Source organism: Gymnoscopelus braueri (assembly GCF_963280865.1).
Source record: "Gymnoscopelus braueri genome assembly, chromosome: 22".
NCBI lineage: Eukaryota > Metazoa > Chordata > Actinopteri > Myctophiformes > Myctophidae > Gymnoscopelus > Gymnoscopelus braueri.
This window is the reverse complement of record NC_137624.1, coordinates 36,614,552-36,629,893: the sequence shown is the minus strand read 5'-3', so window position 1 is coordinate 36,629,893 and position 15,342 is coordinate 36,614,552. Positions and strand designations below refer to the sequence as shown.

General features: G+C 42.5%; 1 protein-coding gene across 2 annotated transcripts in view; it reads left to right on the top strand.

Annotated features, from left to right (window-relative positions):
* The first annotated feature begins 297 nt into the window (after positions 1–297).
* The window catches only part of sh3bp2 (SH3-domain binding protein 2), a 34,987-nt gene continuing 19,942 nt past the window's right edge, over positions 298–15,342 (top strand). The window contains exon 1 of one of the 2 annotated variants that reach the window (XM_080418776.1): positions 298–397. Coding sequence is in view for 1 of the 2 variants with exons in the window: in XM_080418774.1 (XP_080274900.1) it covers positions 10,011–10,111 (101 nt within the window). In the remaining variant the exon portion in view is untranslated. Of the gene's footprint in view, positions 398–9,717; positions 10,112–15,342 lie in introns of those variants that run through there. The other variant, XM_080418774.1, reaches the window with a different exon arrangement.

Here is a 15,342-nt window from a genome sequence, read left to right as displayed (position 1 = left end):
ACCATAATCAATATGATACAATGATAATCATTACTGTACTTGTCCTGTCTGCCTGTGCATGTCTGCCTGTGTCAGTGTGTGCATGCAATGTGAGTCATTGTGCATGTATGCATAAGGGAGTGCTAACGACAGCTATATAGTTTCTCTTGTGGTTAAATGGGGGGGGGGGGGGTTATCATGACATGAACAGCCTCAGCTGATCAAACGCCATGCAAGGAAGTTGAAAGTTGACTGACTGGGCTTCTAGAGTAACTCTGCTGCTGCACACACACATACAGCCCAGAACTACCAACACACACACACACACACACACACACACACACACACACACACACACACACACACACACACAGGCAGTGGAGGAGAAGAGAGACGCGTCTAATGCAGTATCCTGCAGGTAAGTTTTGAAAACAATTACTGTCGTGAATTCCGTTAGAGTGTGACACTGGAGTGTGTGTGTGTGTGTGTGTGTGTGTGTGTGTGTGTGTGTGTGTGTGTGTGTGTGTGTGTGTGTGTGTGTGTGTCTGACTGACAGACTGACTGAATGGACGGTCGGACGGACGGACGGACGCTAAATTTGCTTATTTGGCGAGAATGACCGCGCCTGATACCTATCTACTTCATCGTACGACCGTATATCTTGCGAGCTTTGCAACGCGTCATTTTCGGCGAGCGACACCGTCGTTACGTACGACGTAAATTGAACGCGAGAGGCAGTCGCCCAAACGGTGACCGGAAGCCTCGCCCCAAAATACGCTCGCCCCCATTTTTTAAAGCGGCCCGCTCGCCCCCAGGCATGCTGTTCGAATAAGTTTAGGGTTAGGCATAGTTTTACTGAGGTTAAGTTTAGGAATAAGGTTAGGCTTATAGGTTTAGGCATAGTTTACTGAGGTTACGTTTAGGAATACCATACCAGGTGGCGACTGTTCCGAGGTCGCTCGATTAGACCCGGGGTGAGCGTGTTTTGGGGCGAGCGTTCTCGTATTCACTCAAACAGCTCTTTATATGGGACTATTTTCATTTTACAAGTTAATTCAAGACACGCAACCCTTGAGTTTATAGACATTTTTAGTGGGTGAATGCCTACATTTAAGCTGTTTCTGGTTAGAGCTGCTTTTAGAAGGAAGGGGAGAACTTGGACACATTGTAAAATCCTCACTTAGAAATGGATAATAACGGATAGATTAAATTTGGCTAAATTCAGTTTGGGCACATTCAAATCACTTCTTGGTCAGAACATGTTAATTCTAGATCATCAGCACTTCATGAACAGTTGTATAAAGTAACTAAAGTACATTTACTCAAGTACTGTACTGTACCATTTGAAAATACAAGCCCACAGCTTGTAGATCTGCTATTTTCAAAATATATTTTATACATTTGAAAAGTTGTGAAATGGGTACTTTTGGTACTTTGAGTATATTTTGATGCCAATACTTTTGCACTATTGAAGTCAATTTTTTATTCTGGACTTTTACTTGTAACAGAGTATTTCTACATTGCAGAATTGATACTTTTACTTAAGTAAATAATGTGAGTACTTTTACCACTCACTGCAGTTAAAATGCTCCAGAAGTGCATTGACGTCTTCTTTGGCTGAATGCCAGATAAGCTTGTTTCTTCTGTGAGTTGCTGATGCAGCAGCATCTTGTTAAGTCATTTTCAAGAGTCTTTAGCTGTTTATAAGTTCAGTGACAGTTTCATTTAGCAAGATTTATAGTTTGTTTGAGCTTTTTATGGCTCTTTCAGTGTTTCATTGAAAGCATGAGTGTGTTGTCCTAGTATTCAGTGGTGAAAGAAACTAAGTACATTTAAAATGTTAAGGTACTTTTACTTTACTTAAGTATTGAGTATGTCAATTTTTCCAGTAATGCAGTGGTTCCCAGACTGGGGGTCCCCAAATTATTTTGAGGGGTCCCCAGATGATTAGCTTAATGTACAACATTGTTTTCTCACTCAACAGTAAACAAACCAACATACATTAGGCTATAAGTGTATACAGGGTACATTTCTAAAGTTGAAATGTAATGACTTTTAAGACTTTTTAAATATCAAATTGGCCAAATTGTCAAATATTATGTAAGAAAGAGGCAAACATTGAAAATAGCCAATCTACAAGCTCACAACGCCTCGCTCTGTGAGGCGTTGAGAGCTTGTAGTTCGTCTATTTTCACAATATTTATCTGTGGAAACGAGTCAAACTAAAATGTAATGCCTACACTTCCAAGTGCTTGTCAGGGTGGGGCGTCCCCAGTTCAAATATGATTATTTTGGGGGGTGAAAGGTTTGGGAACCCTTGCAATAATGTATACTTGTACAGTAGGCTACTCCACTTAGCCTACATCTCAGAGATATTGTACATTTTATGCCACTACAGTAATTTGTGCATACATAACATGCATTCACCAACTTGCCCTATTTTATACTTTATCTATTTGAAACTATCTGATCTACAAGCTCACAACTTAAGTACAGTACTTGAGTAAATGTACTTAGTTACTTTCCACCACTGACTACAGCTTTAGTAATGTTGGAAGAGAGCCAGAAAGAAAGCGCTGCTAAACAGCTGATGGAGATTTCATTTAACATAGTTTTCCTTTTCTTTTTTGCTCTCATCTTGAATTTGTTTAAAACATAATAGTGTTTGGGCGTTTATTTATGAAAAAGAAAAGAAAAGAAAAGGGGAACAAAACAAGAAAATGTATTTTTAATAGTACATGAATGTTTTTGTTGAATGTTGAATTTATTTCAAGTTTGTTTCATGCCAGTCTTTAATGGGGGATTGGGGGTAACACTTTCATTTAAAACGGTTGTTTGTGGTCAAGCTTGTGGTGTTAATGACAGAATTGGCAGGGTTTATGGACTTGTTTCATAGAGGATGTATATGGGGGTTGCTTCATGTATTGTCTGTTTGAAGGCTTTGTCTTTGAACTCTGTCCTCAGAGGTGGTTTAAACTTTAAGCAGTCAGTGCACAAGAACTTTGATGTCAGTCCTGCTCTGCTCTCTGTCAGTGGTTCTCAAACCTTTCTGTGTCAAGGGCCCACAAATTAAAATGTTTTTGGCTAGGAACCCCCATACAAGATTTGTGTTGTTAAAATGTAAAAACAAAAAAAATCACCTCAACCTTTTGGATCTAGCTCACATCGTCACACATTGTTGTGAGCTTGTAGATCTGCTGTTTTCAAATTGCCAGTGTATATAGGCGGGTTAAAGTGGTGACATTTATTTTGATGCTATATTTACTCATTTTGCCAGGGACCCCATGGACCGCTGGGGGTCCCTGGACGGCCCACTTTGAGAACCAGTGCTCTATGGTCCATGCTTCACTTTGCTGAATTGAACATAAAGTCTTGAGCAGGGATTCTCAAAGTGGGGTGAGCTTGTAGATCATTGTTAGGTTGTTGGTACAATATTACGTTTCTAAACATTTCTTTGTTAGTATGATTACAGTTTATCATTTAGCTGGTCATTGACCTCTAAAGTCTGTTGTCTGTTGTCTTTTTTTTCCTTCTTTTTTGCCAAAGTAAGGGATTTCCAGGTGCATCACAATTTCACCCCAATATATATTTTTTTTTTTGCCATTTAGCAGATGCAGATTTTCTTATCCTGAATGACTTACACAGTGCAAGATCGGAGTAAGTGGTATTAATGAACCCTGGCTTTGACTATAGACTTGGCTTGGCTTTAGAGTCACTTATGAAGCAAATATGATCTAATAAGTTCTATTTTATGACATTGTAGTTATTGAATAACCAGCTGACAGTATGCTGATACAGTGTGTTTATGTTCCTCTCTCTAACCTCGCTGTTCTCTGGCTCTCTGTTGACACTGCAATGTGAAACTGGCCCAGCGGGAATTCCCTCCTGCATGACGCTTTGCTTTCACATTAACATCTATGTTGGCTTAGATTGGTCATCAGAGGGCAATTGACTGCCTACTCTCCTTACGAAATAATTACAACTTGAGAAATTGCACATAAATGATTTTATACATATACAATTTTATATCGACATTGCCTACACTTTTTCATAGCATTCTATGTAAGATAAGCTTTATTGATCCCACAAGGGATTTCAGTCACCAAGGACAGCAGCTTAAGAATACAGATTACAGGGCAAGAAAATAAAGTACTGTAGGTATAGCATGATGGGAAGACATCACGCAACACCATCAGTAAATTGGCAAAACATGTATATTTAAATATGAATATGCACATGCAATATACAATATACAACACTACACCGTCAGCAGCTTTCTATTCCTGGAAAGTTAGCATGCTATAATGGAAGCCATTGTTCTCACGTTAATAAAATAAATAAAAATTAATCGTGTTTGGAAAAGAAAACTTGCCAACAATGATGTCACTAGTAGGCGGGTTTCTGAAGTGTCCACAGCCCTCCTATCACAGTCCGAGTAGAAAAGAATGGTACCATTTTATCATGAGCATTAGTGCTTTAAGTCTATTGGTTGTCCCCGGGGGAGGGGAGATGAATCTACCATTACCCCTGCTAATAAACCACAGTCTCCAAGTGAAGGGGATTCGAGTGGTTGTCCACTGGTTTTGTAACAGCGTCCAGTGTACTTGTACGGAGCAGATATTATTAGAGGGCGATATTCTGTACCAGATTAGCAAATTCACTGTGGTGGTATTGATCAGTGTCTGTGTTAATGTCTCCACTCGCGCTCTCTCAAAGTTTAACCCATTAAGACCTGAGGCCTATGTTGTTACATCAGTGGTTCTCAAACTTTTTCATGTCAAAGACCGCGGACCCCATCTCAAAATATTTTGATCCAGGGACCACCAGAAGAAAAAAATTGAGTTACAAACTTGTAGATCTGCTATTTTTGAAAAGCCCAAAGAAATAAAAAAATCACACCCTGTGTGAAGTGGGCGGTGTCTTGCTAGCTAATCACAATACTGAATGGAGTCAACCAATCATGTACAAAAAATAAATACATTTATTGAAACACTCTTTATGATGGAAGAAACCATAACTTTAAAAAAACAAATTTATGGTTTTTTTAAAGTTATGGTTTCTTATATAGGGCTATGCACATGTGTCATGTGACAGTGGCCAATCACAGTCCTGAATAGACTGTGATTGGCCAATCACGGTGCAGGGTTAGGCGGGGTACATTTTTGGCCAATCACAGCGCAGGATTTGGTGTACAAATATCCAAACCTCACTTATAGGGGCGGTTTCACCGCCCAAAAATGACACAGATGCGTTCCCGGTCTTAATCAGTTAAAATAACTAAGGATTCTACTGTATAATCATGATGGAAGGCGGTTGCGGATGAATGCTCGTGGGAATGTGAATGACTGTCTAGACGTGGGCTGCATCATCATGATGCGGTACAGCTGGCATAAACTCACTCCTTCAGTGGAAAAAATCCCCCCCACTTTACTTCACCACTGATGTGCCTCCCAGGTGGTGAGTGGATATACTGTATGACAGCAGGGTGTATTGCTCAGTCTGGGTCTCAACGTGAGGTCCAGGGGGACCCCCAGGAGTCTGGGGTCCCATGCAGGGGGTCCCCAGCGACAGTAAATTATTTGATACTAGTTAGGAACCAAATGGACCCTTATGCAGGGTCTGTAACTCTGAGAGTGTACAAATCCCTTATGGGTCTGTAACTAGAGGGTACAAATGGAACCAAATGGACCTTTTATGGGTCCATTTGGTTCAATTTGTACTCTCAGAGTTCATAGTTCATTTGATAGGTAGGAACCAAATTGGACCCTTATGGGTGTGTAACTCTGAAAGTGTACAAATGCACCCTTACGGGTCCATTTGGTTCCATTTGTACACTCAGAGTTAAATGAACACTGAGATTTTACAGTGTAGATTGGGGTCCCAGATATTGTTGTCAGATGGGGGGTCCTTGGCCAAATACCTATAAAACTGGGGGTCCTTGATATTAAAAAAAGGTTGAGAATCACCACCAGAGAGTGCAAGTGTAGAAAGTAAAGACGGGCAGAAAGAGAGAGAGAGAGAGAGAGAGAGAGAGAGGCAGAAAAAGAATGAGACATAACACTATGTTACAGGAACTTGTTCAGACAGAGAAAGACTCAAATTAAATGGACCGCTGTGCAGAAAATACAGGTACGCCATGGTGAGTGTTTATACTGGAAGTGTAAAAATGGAACTGTGAGACGCTCCTCAACAGGTTAGGAGACCATTTGGTTAACGTTTGTATACTCTCAGAGTTCAACTAAGACCGAGAGAGACGCTTGTGTGCATGGCGGCCGGGCGCAGGGCGAAAGTTCTTGCCCGCCACCATGGAGACTATAGTCCATGAGCCAGACAAGATTTCATTATCGAAAGAGTGGGCAAAACCATACTTATATTAAATTGTTCATAGGGTCAATACGAGTAAATAAATATATGATAACCTTTCCACAGGAGCAGCTTTTTCATGGTTATCACACATTTTGTCATTTTCCCCATACGTACATGACAGGTGAAAAAATGACAAAATTTAAAAAAGAGTTATCATAATGAAACTTCCCCAGTTGATTACTTACATGAAGACAATGATTTATCGTATTACAAGTTTTCTGAAATTGTATATTTAAATATGCAAATTGGGCATTACGAAAATATGCCAGAATTTGCATAACTTTCCAGAATCAACATTGGAACATTGGACAAAGCCAGAGTGAACATTCTTATTTCATTTTGTTAAGATGTTGGAGTCAAAGGTTTTTAACGAGGGAATATTCAATATCTGTCTCAATTTTGGGGCTCTGGCTCATGGACTAAATGCCTAATTTGCATATTTAAATATACAATTTCAGAAAATTTGTAATACGATAAATCATTGTCTTCATGTAAGTAATCAACTCAGGAAGTTTCATTATGATAACTCTTTTTTAAATGTTGTCATTTTTTCACCTGTCATGTACGTATGGGGAAAATAACAAAATGTGTGATAACCATGAAAAAGCTGCTCCTGTGGAGAGGTTATCATATATTTATTTACTCGTATTGACCCTATGAACAATTTAATATAGGTATGGTTTTGCCCACTCTTTCGATAATCATTGCTCAATTTTGGGGCTCTGGCTCATGGACTACTAGGGGCCTTTTCACATAGTATATTTTCAGGCCTGAAAATCCAGTCCTATATTGCACTGATCAGAGTAACGGTCACCGATTTATGGCCATTACGAAGTGTTAAACGCTGCTGTAACACTGCTGTAGTTCCCCATATGTGTGCAATGTGTGAACAGCGTGTGTGCCAAGTTTGGTGCGGATTGGAGCAACTGTGTGTCTGTGGCCCCCGGGGTTCCCTGTACGTGGCCCCTGGTGTGACTATTGTCATGGTAGACCCCTGAACAGTGTTTGTGCCAAGTTTGGTGTGGACTGGAGCAAAGGTGTGTCTGTAGCACCCAGGGGCCCTGAGGGCCACACGTGGTCCCTGGTGAGAGTGTACAAATGGAACCGGGTCCATTTGGTTGTACGCTCTCAGAGTTAGGGGCCACACATGGCCTCTGGTGTGACTATTGTCATGGGAGACCCCTGAACAATGTTTGTGTTAAAGGGATAGTTCACCCCCAAAATGACTTTTTTTCTATCGACATGGAGACTTCAATTCATGGAGATTTTTTGTCGCATTCCTAAGCCAATAATTTGGCAGCGGTTCCGGTAGGAGACACAAAGAGTCTCCTTTGTGTCTGCTACCGGAACCGCTGCCTAACGGTCCGCTGGTCATCAAATTATTGGCTTAGGAATGCGACAAAAAAAAATATATATCCATGAATTCGAGTCTCCATGGGGTGACTAATCGATAGAAAAAAAGAAATGTTTTGGGTGAACTATCCCTTTAAGTCTGGTGCAGATAGGAGCAACGGTGCGCCTGTGGCACGAAAGGGCCCCTGAGGGCCACACGTGGTCCCTGGTGAGAACGTACAAATGGAACCAAATGGACCCGTTCCATTTGTACACTCTCAGAGTTGCAGACCTGTAAGGGTCCACATAGGGTCCACATAGGGTCCCTGGACCCCACTTTGAGAAACACTGGGCTATATGTGCGTCCACCCGGTTGAGGCTCCTCACTGGCAGATGAAAAGAAGTAGGGGTGTAACAGTTAATCAAACTAATCGATTTAATCAATTAGAAAGAAAAATGCTCCATGATGAGTTAACAAAATAATTGATTAGTAAGTAATCAATCACTCAATCAAGATCTACTATGTAGATCTGCTGTTTTGAACCACAGACCCTACCGACCCCCCATCTGATACGATCTGCTATTTTTGCATGACACCGTTGTACGAGTATAAAATAGGGCTTAATATATCCACCTGTTTCCTAGGCTTTTCACTTCCTGTGTGTGTTCCACTTCCTGTCGATTTGATCCAATGAAATCCAATGAAACTGGTCAGATGACTAATGATATCCAATGAAATCCGAAGTGGAAAACACACAGGTGAATAGGAAACAGGTGAATAGGACCAACCAGTCCCCAGACCAACCAGTAGGGGTCAGCAGTGACAAGATTACACCAGTGTGTGGGGAAATCAGGGAATTGGCACAGTGACAGGGACAGGGGACTTTGTAGGTTGACCTGAAGAAATGGTTCACTTTTGGTGTAATAGGTGGGAGAGATCAAAGGTAGGGGCGGTGCTTTGTGGTTCAGACCGTACTCCTTGTGAGCGTGATGCCCCGGGTTTGAGTCCATGTCCTTGCATAATGTCTCCTCTCCTCCATGGCCTTGGTTTCCTGTCTCTTCACTGACGTATCTGAAATAAAACATGAAAATATTACAAAGATAAATCTTAAAAAATGTCAAAGTCACAATCCAGGTCAGAAATAAAGATGCTGGTGCAGACTGGGTTTTGGGTGTGAGTGGTGTGTGTTGATCTATTTAGTGCAAATGGACGTAAGGGTCCATTTGGTTCCATTTGTACTCCTTTGGAGTTCAATTAACACAAGATTTACTGCATACGAACACAGTACTGAAGGGAAACATTTTCAATTAAGGTGATATTTACAACCTAAGCTAAAATGAAGTCTTTCCCGTTGCGTGCCAGCACTGTGTATGACGTATGTGTGTTTGTTTGTGCGTGTGGGTGAGTGCATGTGTTTGTGCGTGCATGCATACGTGTGTGTGTGTGTGTGTGTGTGTGTGTGTGTGTGTGTGTGTGTGTGCATGCAAGTGTGTGTGTGTGTGTGTGTGTGTGTGGTGTGTGTGTGTGTGTGTGTGTGTGTGTGTGTGTGTGTGTGTGTGTGTGTGTGTGTGTGTGTGTGTGTGTGTGTGTCTTTGTGGCCTTTCCATTGTTCCACTCTTGGGGTTGGTGGGGAGGGGTGGAAAGTCCCCTGCCTTCCTCTGGTCAGGTCTGCCTGTCTACATGTCTGTGGGTGTATGCATGGGTGTGTGTAGGCATACGTGTGAGTGAGTGAGTGTGTGTGTGTGTGTGTGTGTGTGTGTGTGTGTGTGTGTGTGTGTGTGTGCGCGTGCATTTACTGTATGACTGCAAGTGTTTTTGAAACGTGTACGTGTTTGTTTGTGCGTGTGTGTGTGTGTGTGTGTGTGTGTGTGTGTGTGTGTGTGTGTGTGTGTGAACCTGAGGGTTGAGCCCAGCGGCCAATCACTCCCCTCCGAGGAAGCAGGAAGTAACAGGTCCACAGTCTATGAGCCAATCAGATGGCAGCTTGGGTAGAAGAAAGAGGCCCCCTTCAGGAAACGTGTCACAGTTTCAGGGTTTCAGCCCATATGCCTAACTGACTCGTATCATATACATTCTATTGATTTTTACTATTGATTGATTTCTAATAGTCGTATTCTGGACCATCTTCTGAGCTGTCTACCACAATCGTCTCTCCTCCATCTATCTACTTACCTCAGTTATCTATTCGCCATCCACTCATCCGCCAGGCGATTGGTCAAATCTTAGTCGTGGGTGAGAATCTTCCGTCTGTCCCTCCATCCATCCATCCGTCCGTCAGTTAGGCGTGTCTCGTCGGTCAACAGCATGGTGTTAGGTGGCACTACGGCGGGTCATGTCTGAAGCTTTGTCCGTGAGGAAGAAGAAGAAGCTGTCGTTTGCGCTGAGTTCCAGACCCAGCGTTAGGATGTGTGTGGGAGAGCAGCGGGACATGCTGTAAGTTCTGGATTTTAATACATTTTTCTCTTTTTTAAATGCAATTTATTAGGTTTAAGCCACACTACACAGGATCAAGATTAATGCTGCTCAGACGAAACCTCATTTTTGTGACATCTAACGTTCAATACCACCCTTAACAATACTGAAACTCAAACAAAAACAAAACTACTACAACATTAAAACTAAAACACAAAAACAAACCTACTGTAAACACTAGAGGAGCAGGGTCCAACTCTTTTCTTCGCATTGACAGCAGAGTACGCAACCTGGAAGTGTCACTACATTTATGAATGGTTGCCACGTCTTTAAAAAGCCTTTGTGATTATCATATAGGATGTATGTAAGTTTCTCTAAGGGAAGTATCCTTACACTGTTTCATACCAGTCTGCTATTGAGGGTGTATCTTTAGCAATCCATAAGGATACTCTTTCTCGCAATATACAGAAGTATTCTTATTAACTTAAGTTGAGAACCAGCTTTGCTGGTTGTTTTGTCCACTATTATGGTGTCTGCAAGTACACTGGATAGATTTAGAATCAGCTTTATTGTCACATCACAGGTATGTACAAGATGTTAGACATAAGGTGCAGTAACAGGTATGATGTTAGACAAGATGCAGTAGCAGGTATGTCATTAGACAAAAGGTGCAGGTGAAAAAAAAACGATAGCAGCAGGTGCAGTACAGGAGATACAGCACTGGAACGGTAACAGATATGGGGCACAGGCACATATGTACTATGTCTGTGTGTTTTAACACAGAGAGAGAGAGAGACTACATAGTTGTACAATGTGTATTGCTTTAATCATGTACTATACCGGTTGACCAAACCCCACATTGTAAATTGTAAAGTTCCTTAATGTGTAACATCGAAGCTTTACAATCCATAGCTTTTTATGTCAAACTCTGGTCTGAACTCGTGAGAGAGCAGATTTCTAAGAAACGACCATAGTCGTAACACTGGCCAAGAGGGAATCCCCACCGTTTGACCAGTTCCTGATTGCAGCTTCAACAGAATGAACAGAGAGGTTAGAGGAACAGCAGCACATCAGCATGCAGTCAGCCAGTTACCCAATAACTACAACGTCACCAAAAACTACTTCACCTATTACAAACACACAATGTATTACCTCATTACATTCATGAATGGTTGGTTGGTTGGTTGATTGATTGATTGATTGACTTATTTACTCAATTATTATTATTATTTTTAAATGTTGAATATAACTGTGGAAATTACCAGCATCCAACTATGGCCAACTGGAAACGCATTGCTTCATGTAGGCCTACATTATGTACACAGCATGTAGCAAAAGTAAAGAAAGATTCTGTACTGTATGTGTGCTGTAGATTAGATGTCATTAAAACAAACAGGTACAACCTAGGCCAGAGTCAGACCACTGGACAGACTTAGATATTTAAGAACTAGAAGCAGACTACTGGAGATCCTAGATCTAGATATGATAGACGGTGTCAGAGAGATTAGATTATCATTTCCTACACATAGTTTTGCAGACTGGCATGCAGTGAAATGTTCATGTCAGTTCTAGACCTGACTGAAATTCTGTGTACTGTAGTTGTCTAAGACAGGGTTAGGGTGCCATGACGCCAGGCCAGGGGTGCCTGCGTTATTTTTCAATCTACACCAAATCTTGCGCTATTTTTGCAGAATGTCTCCCCCCCCCCCCCAGAATTAGGGATGTTGGGGTTCAAGTATTTAAATGTCAAGTATAAAGTTATTTTCAATCTGTCCTAATGGAAACGGATATTCTCTCAAGTTTTCCTCGTGACACACTGTATCTTAGAAAGAAAGATTTACATCGTAATATGAGATAAATGTAAGTTGCTATAAACTTAAAGTAACAAGTAACATGAACATGAATCACTGTTCTAAGAACAGATGTCAAGTGTTCTGTGTGATATCATGAATTCATCAGAAGGTTTCTATTCCACACCATATCCTGGTGTCACTTTCAATTCCCCCACAAAGACATCAAGTAAAACGAGGTACAGATACAGAACGGGACCGGATTGTATCCAGTTCTATTAGCTCTTTAATGGCTGTCAGTAGTTATTAAGATTACTGTGTGTGTGTGTGTGTGTGTGTGTGTACGTGTGTGCGTGTGTGTCCAGAGAGGAAGTGTGTGTTGGAACGAGCCTGGTATGTGAACAGCCACTCCTATGAGCCTTTGCTGGTAAACAATAGCTCTGAGATAGGAATCTCTCTCTCTCACTCACACACACACACACACACACACACACACACACACACACACACACACACACACACACACACACACACACACACACACACACACACACACACACACACACACACACACACACACACACACACACACACACACATGCGTATCTCCCTCTCAGCTTTCCTACGGTCTGTCTCTCCTAACCTGTGTCCCTCTCTACTTTCCTACTGTCTGTCTCTCCTACACTGTCTCTCTCTCAGCTTTCCTTCTGTCTGTCTCTCCTAACCTGTGTCCCTCTCTTCTTTCCTTCTGTCTCCCTCTCAGCTTTCCCACTATCTGTCTCGCCAACGCTGTCTCCCTCTCAGCTTTCCTGTCTGTCTCTCCTACACTGTCTCCCTCTCAGCTGTCCTACTGGCCGTCTCTCCTACTTGTGTCTCCTTCTCAGCTTTCCTGTCTGTCTCTCCTACGCTGTCTCCCTCTCAGTTTTTGAGCTGTCTGTCTCTCTTAAACTGTCTCCCTTTCAGTTTTCGTGCTGTCTGTCTCTCTTACACTGATTCCTCTCAGCTGTCCTACTGTCTGTCTCTCCTCCAGTACAATACAATGTGAGTTTTCTACTTTCCACTGATGGAAAACCCAAACAGGAAGTAGAAAGACAAAGTGCCGGGCAGATCAATGTTAGGTAAAGTGCTGAGTGGCCAACCTCAATATACCAGACTGTTGTTTTAACATGGTCTGAAACAATACTGCCTTTAGAGTGTGTGTGTGTGTGTGTGTGTGTGTGTGTGTGTGTGTGTGTGTGTGTGTGTGTGTGTGTGTGTGTGTGTGTGTGTGTGTGTGTGTGTGTGTGTGTGTGTGTGTGTGTGTGTGTGTGTGTGTGTGTGTGTGTGTGTGTGTGCGTGTGTGCGCGTGTGTGCGTGCGTGTTTTTCTGTTATCAGTCCTGCTCAAGGACAAGCAGCAGACCAGCTGATAGAAATGGCTTCTGAAAATACTTTCATGTCCACTATCGTATGAACGAGTGCACACATACTGTACACAGTACTACACACATGCAAACACACGCGCATGCACGAGTGCACACACACACACACACATGTGCAACACACATGCGCACGCACACACACTCTTTGTTTTTTTTCTCTTTTCCCTCTCCTCTTCCTATCTTCCTCCCTCCCCTCTCTGTACACACTGTTAGACAAACTCATATCGCTGCCTCAGCACACATACACATATTGTACGGACACACACACACACACACACACACACACACACACACACACACACACACACACACACACACACACACACACAGGTAGTATTACATACATGCACATACATATCAGCGATGGGCGTATTTTGTAAATTTGTACACAGTTTAACGTCCCAATTTTGTCCTTAGTTATTCTAGTGGTGAACATTCAGCGAAAATAGCTGATCTACACGCTCACAGTGCGTTGCAGCACGACATGTTGTGAGCTTGTAGATCGGGCTATTTTCCCAATAAGAGATTTGGTGTAGAAGGGGAAAAAACTGGGGACTCCAGTCAATGAAGTATATAAGGTTTAAGTGGTTAACAGTAGTGTGGTGTCATATTTAAATTAACATTGCAGTGCACATCACAAGCTTTGGACAGCTACTGTATCACATTGTCTGGCAGAAACATCGAGAACCAAATTTGGCAGTAACCACATCCTGAAGTTCGCCGATGACACAGCCGTGGTGGCGGGACTTGGTAGTAAAAGTGATGAGTCTGCTTACAGGAAGGAGGTGGAACTACTGACGTCATGGTGCAGTTCACACAATCCCTCCCTAAATGTGGACAAAACAAAAGAGATGGTGGTCACACTGCTGCACCATTGGTGGTACCCCTGTGGAAAGGGTTTATACCATCAAGTTCCTGGGGGGTTCATCTGGCAGACGACCTGACCTCCACCGCCAACACCATAGCCATCATTAAGAAGGCCCAGCAGAGGCGTGGAGGCGTACATCTCCTCCGGAGGCTCAAAAAGGCAGGCATCCGTACTCCTCTCCTCACCCGCTTCTATAGGGGGCACCATTGAGTCCATCCTAACCTACGGCTTCACTTTCTGGTTCGGCAGCTGCAAGGCACAAGAGAAACATCAGCTGAACCTGAACATTGGTGCCTCTGTCCCCTCCTTGTTGGAGCTCTACACACAACGCTGTACCTCCAATACCCTTATCCCAGTGGCCCTCGGGGAAGAGGTAATGGAGCATTAAGGCCAGAACGAGGAGGATGCGGTACAGCTCCTTTCCGAGTGCAGTGAGGGCTGTAAATGAACTGTGCCCCCTGCCTGTTTTGCTTTTAGGCTTCGTAAAGAAAAGTTGCACAGGGCAGATAATATAAGACAAATAATATACATATTTAATAACTTAATAAAAAAAAAAACATTAATTGTGTTTTGAGCTTGTAGCTATTTCTACTATTTTTGTAAATGTTAATAATATGAAAATGTTTCAACTTGGAAACGATTATACAATTATGCCAAAAATAATTGCGATCATCTCAAATAATTGCGGTTAGGCGATTATGTAATAACTAGAGGTTCGGGGTGGCCCTCAGACCGCACCGCCGATCCGACTGATATGCCCATACATGGAGATCTCTGTATCTGTCAGTCCTTGCCCCTTTCATGCCCATATATGGAGATTTCTATCTGTCAGTCCTTGTCCCTTTTATGCCCATATATGGAGTTCCCTGATTTGTTTGTGCCTGATGCCATGATGACACATTGAGGTTAGACAACACGCTCCATATTTGGGCGTAGCTGTAGCTGCTATGGGAACTCCTTATATGGTTATGGTTGAGTCATGGTGACGTGAGTGTGATAACGTGGTCCGTCCGCCCGTCCTCCCTGAAGCCAATTTAATGGGATTGTGACAGGCCTAGTGATATGCAACTCATGTCAGTACTTGAACACAGCCAAGCGTCTCCTTGCGGACAGGGCCTTCAAAGTTCACAGTGAGGTCAACTCAGTCTGGATACCAGTGGTGGAAGAGATACTCT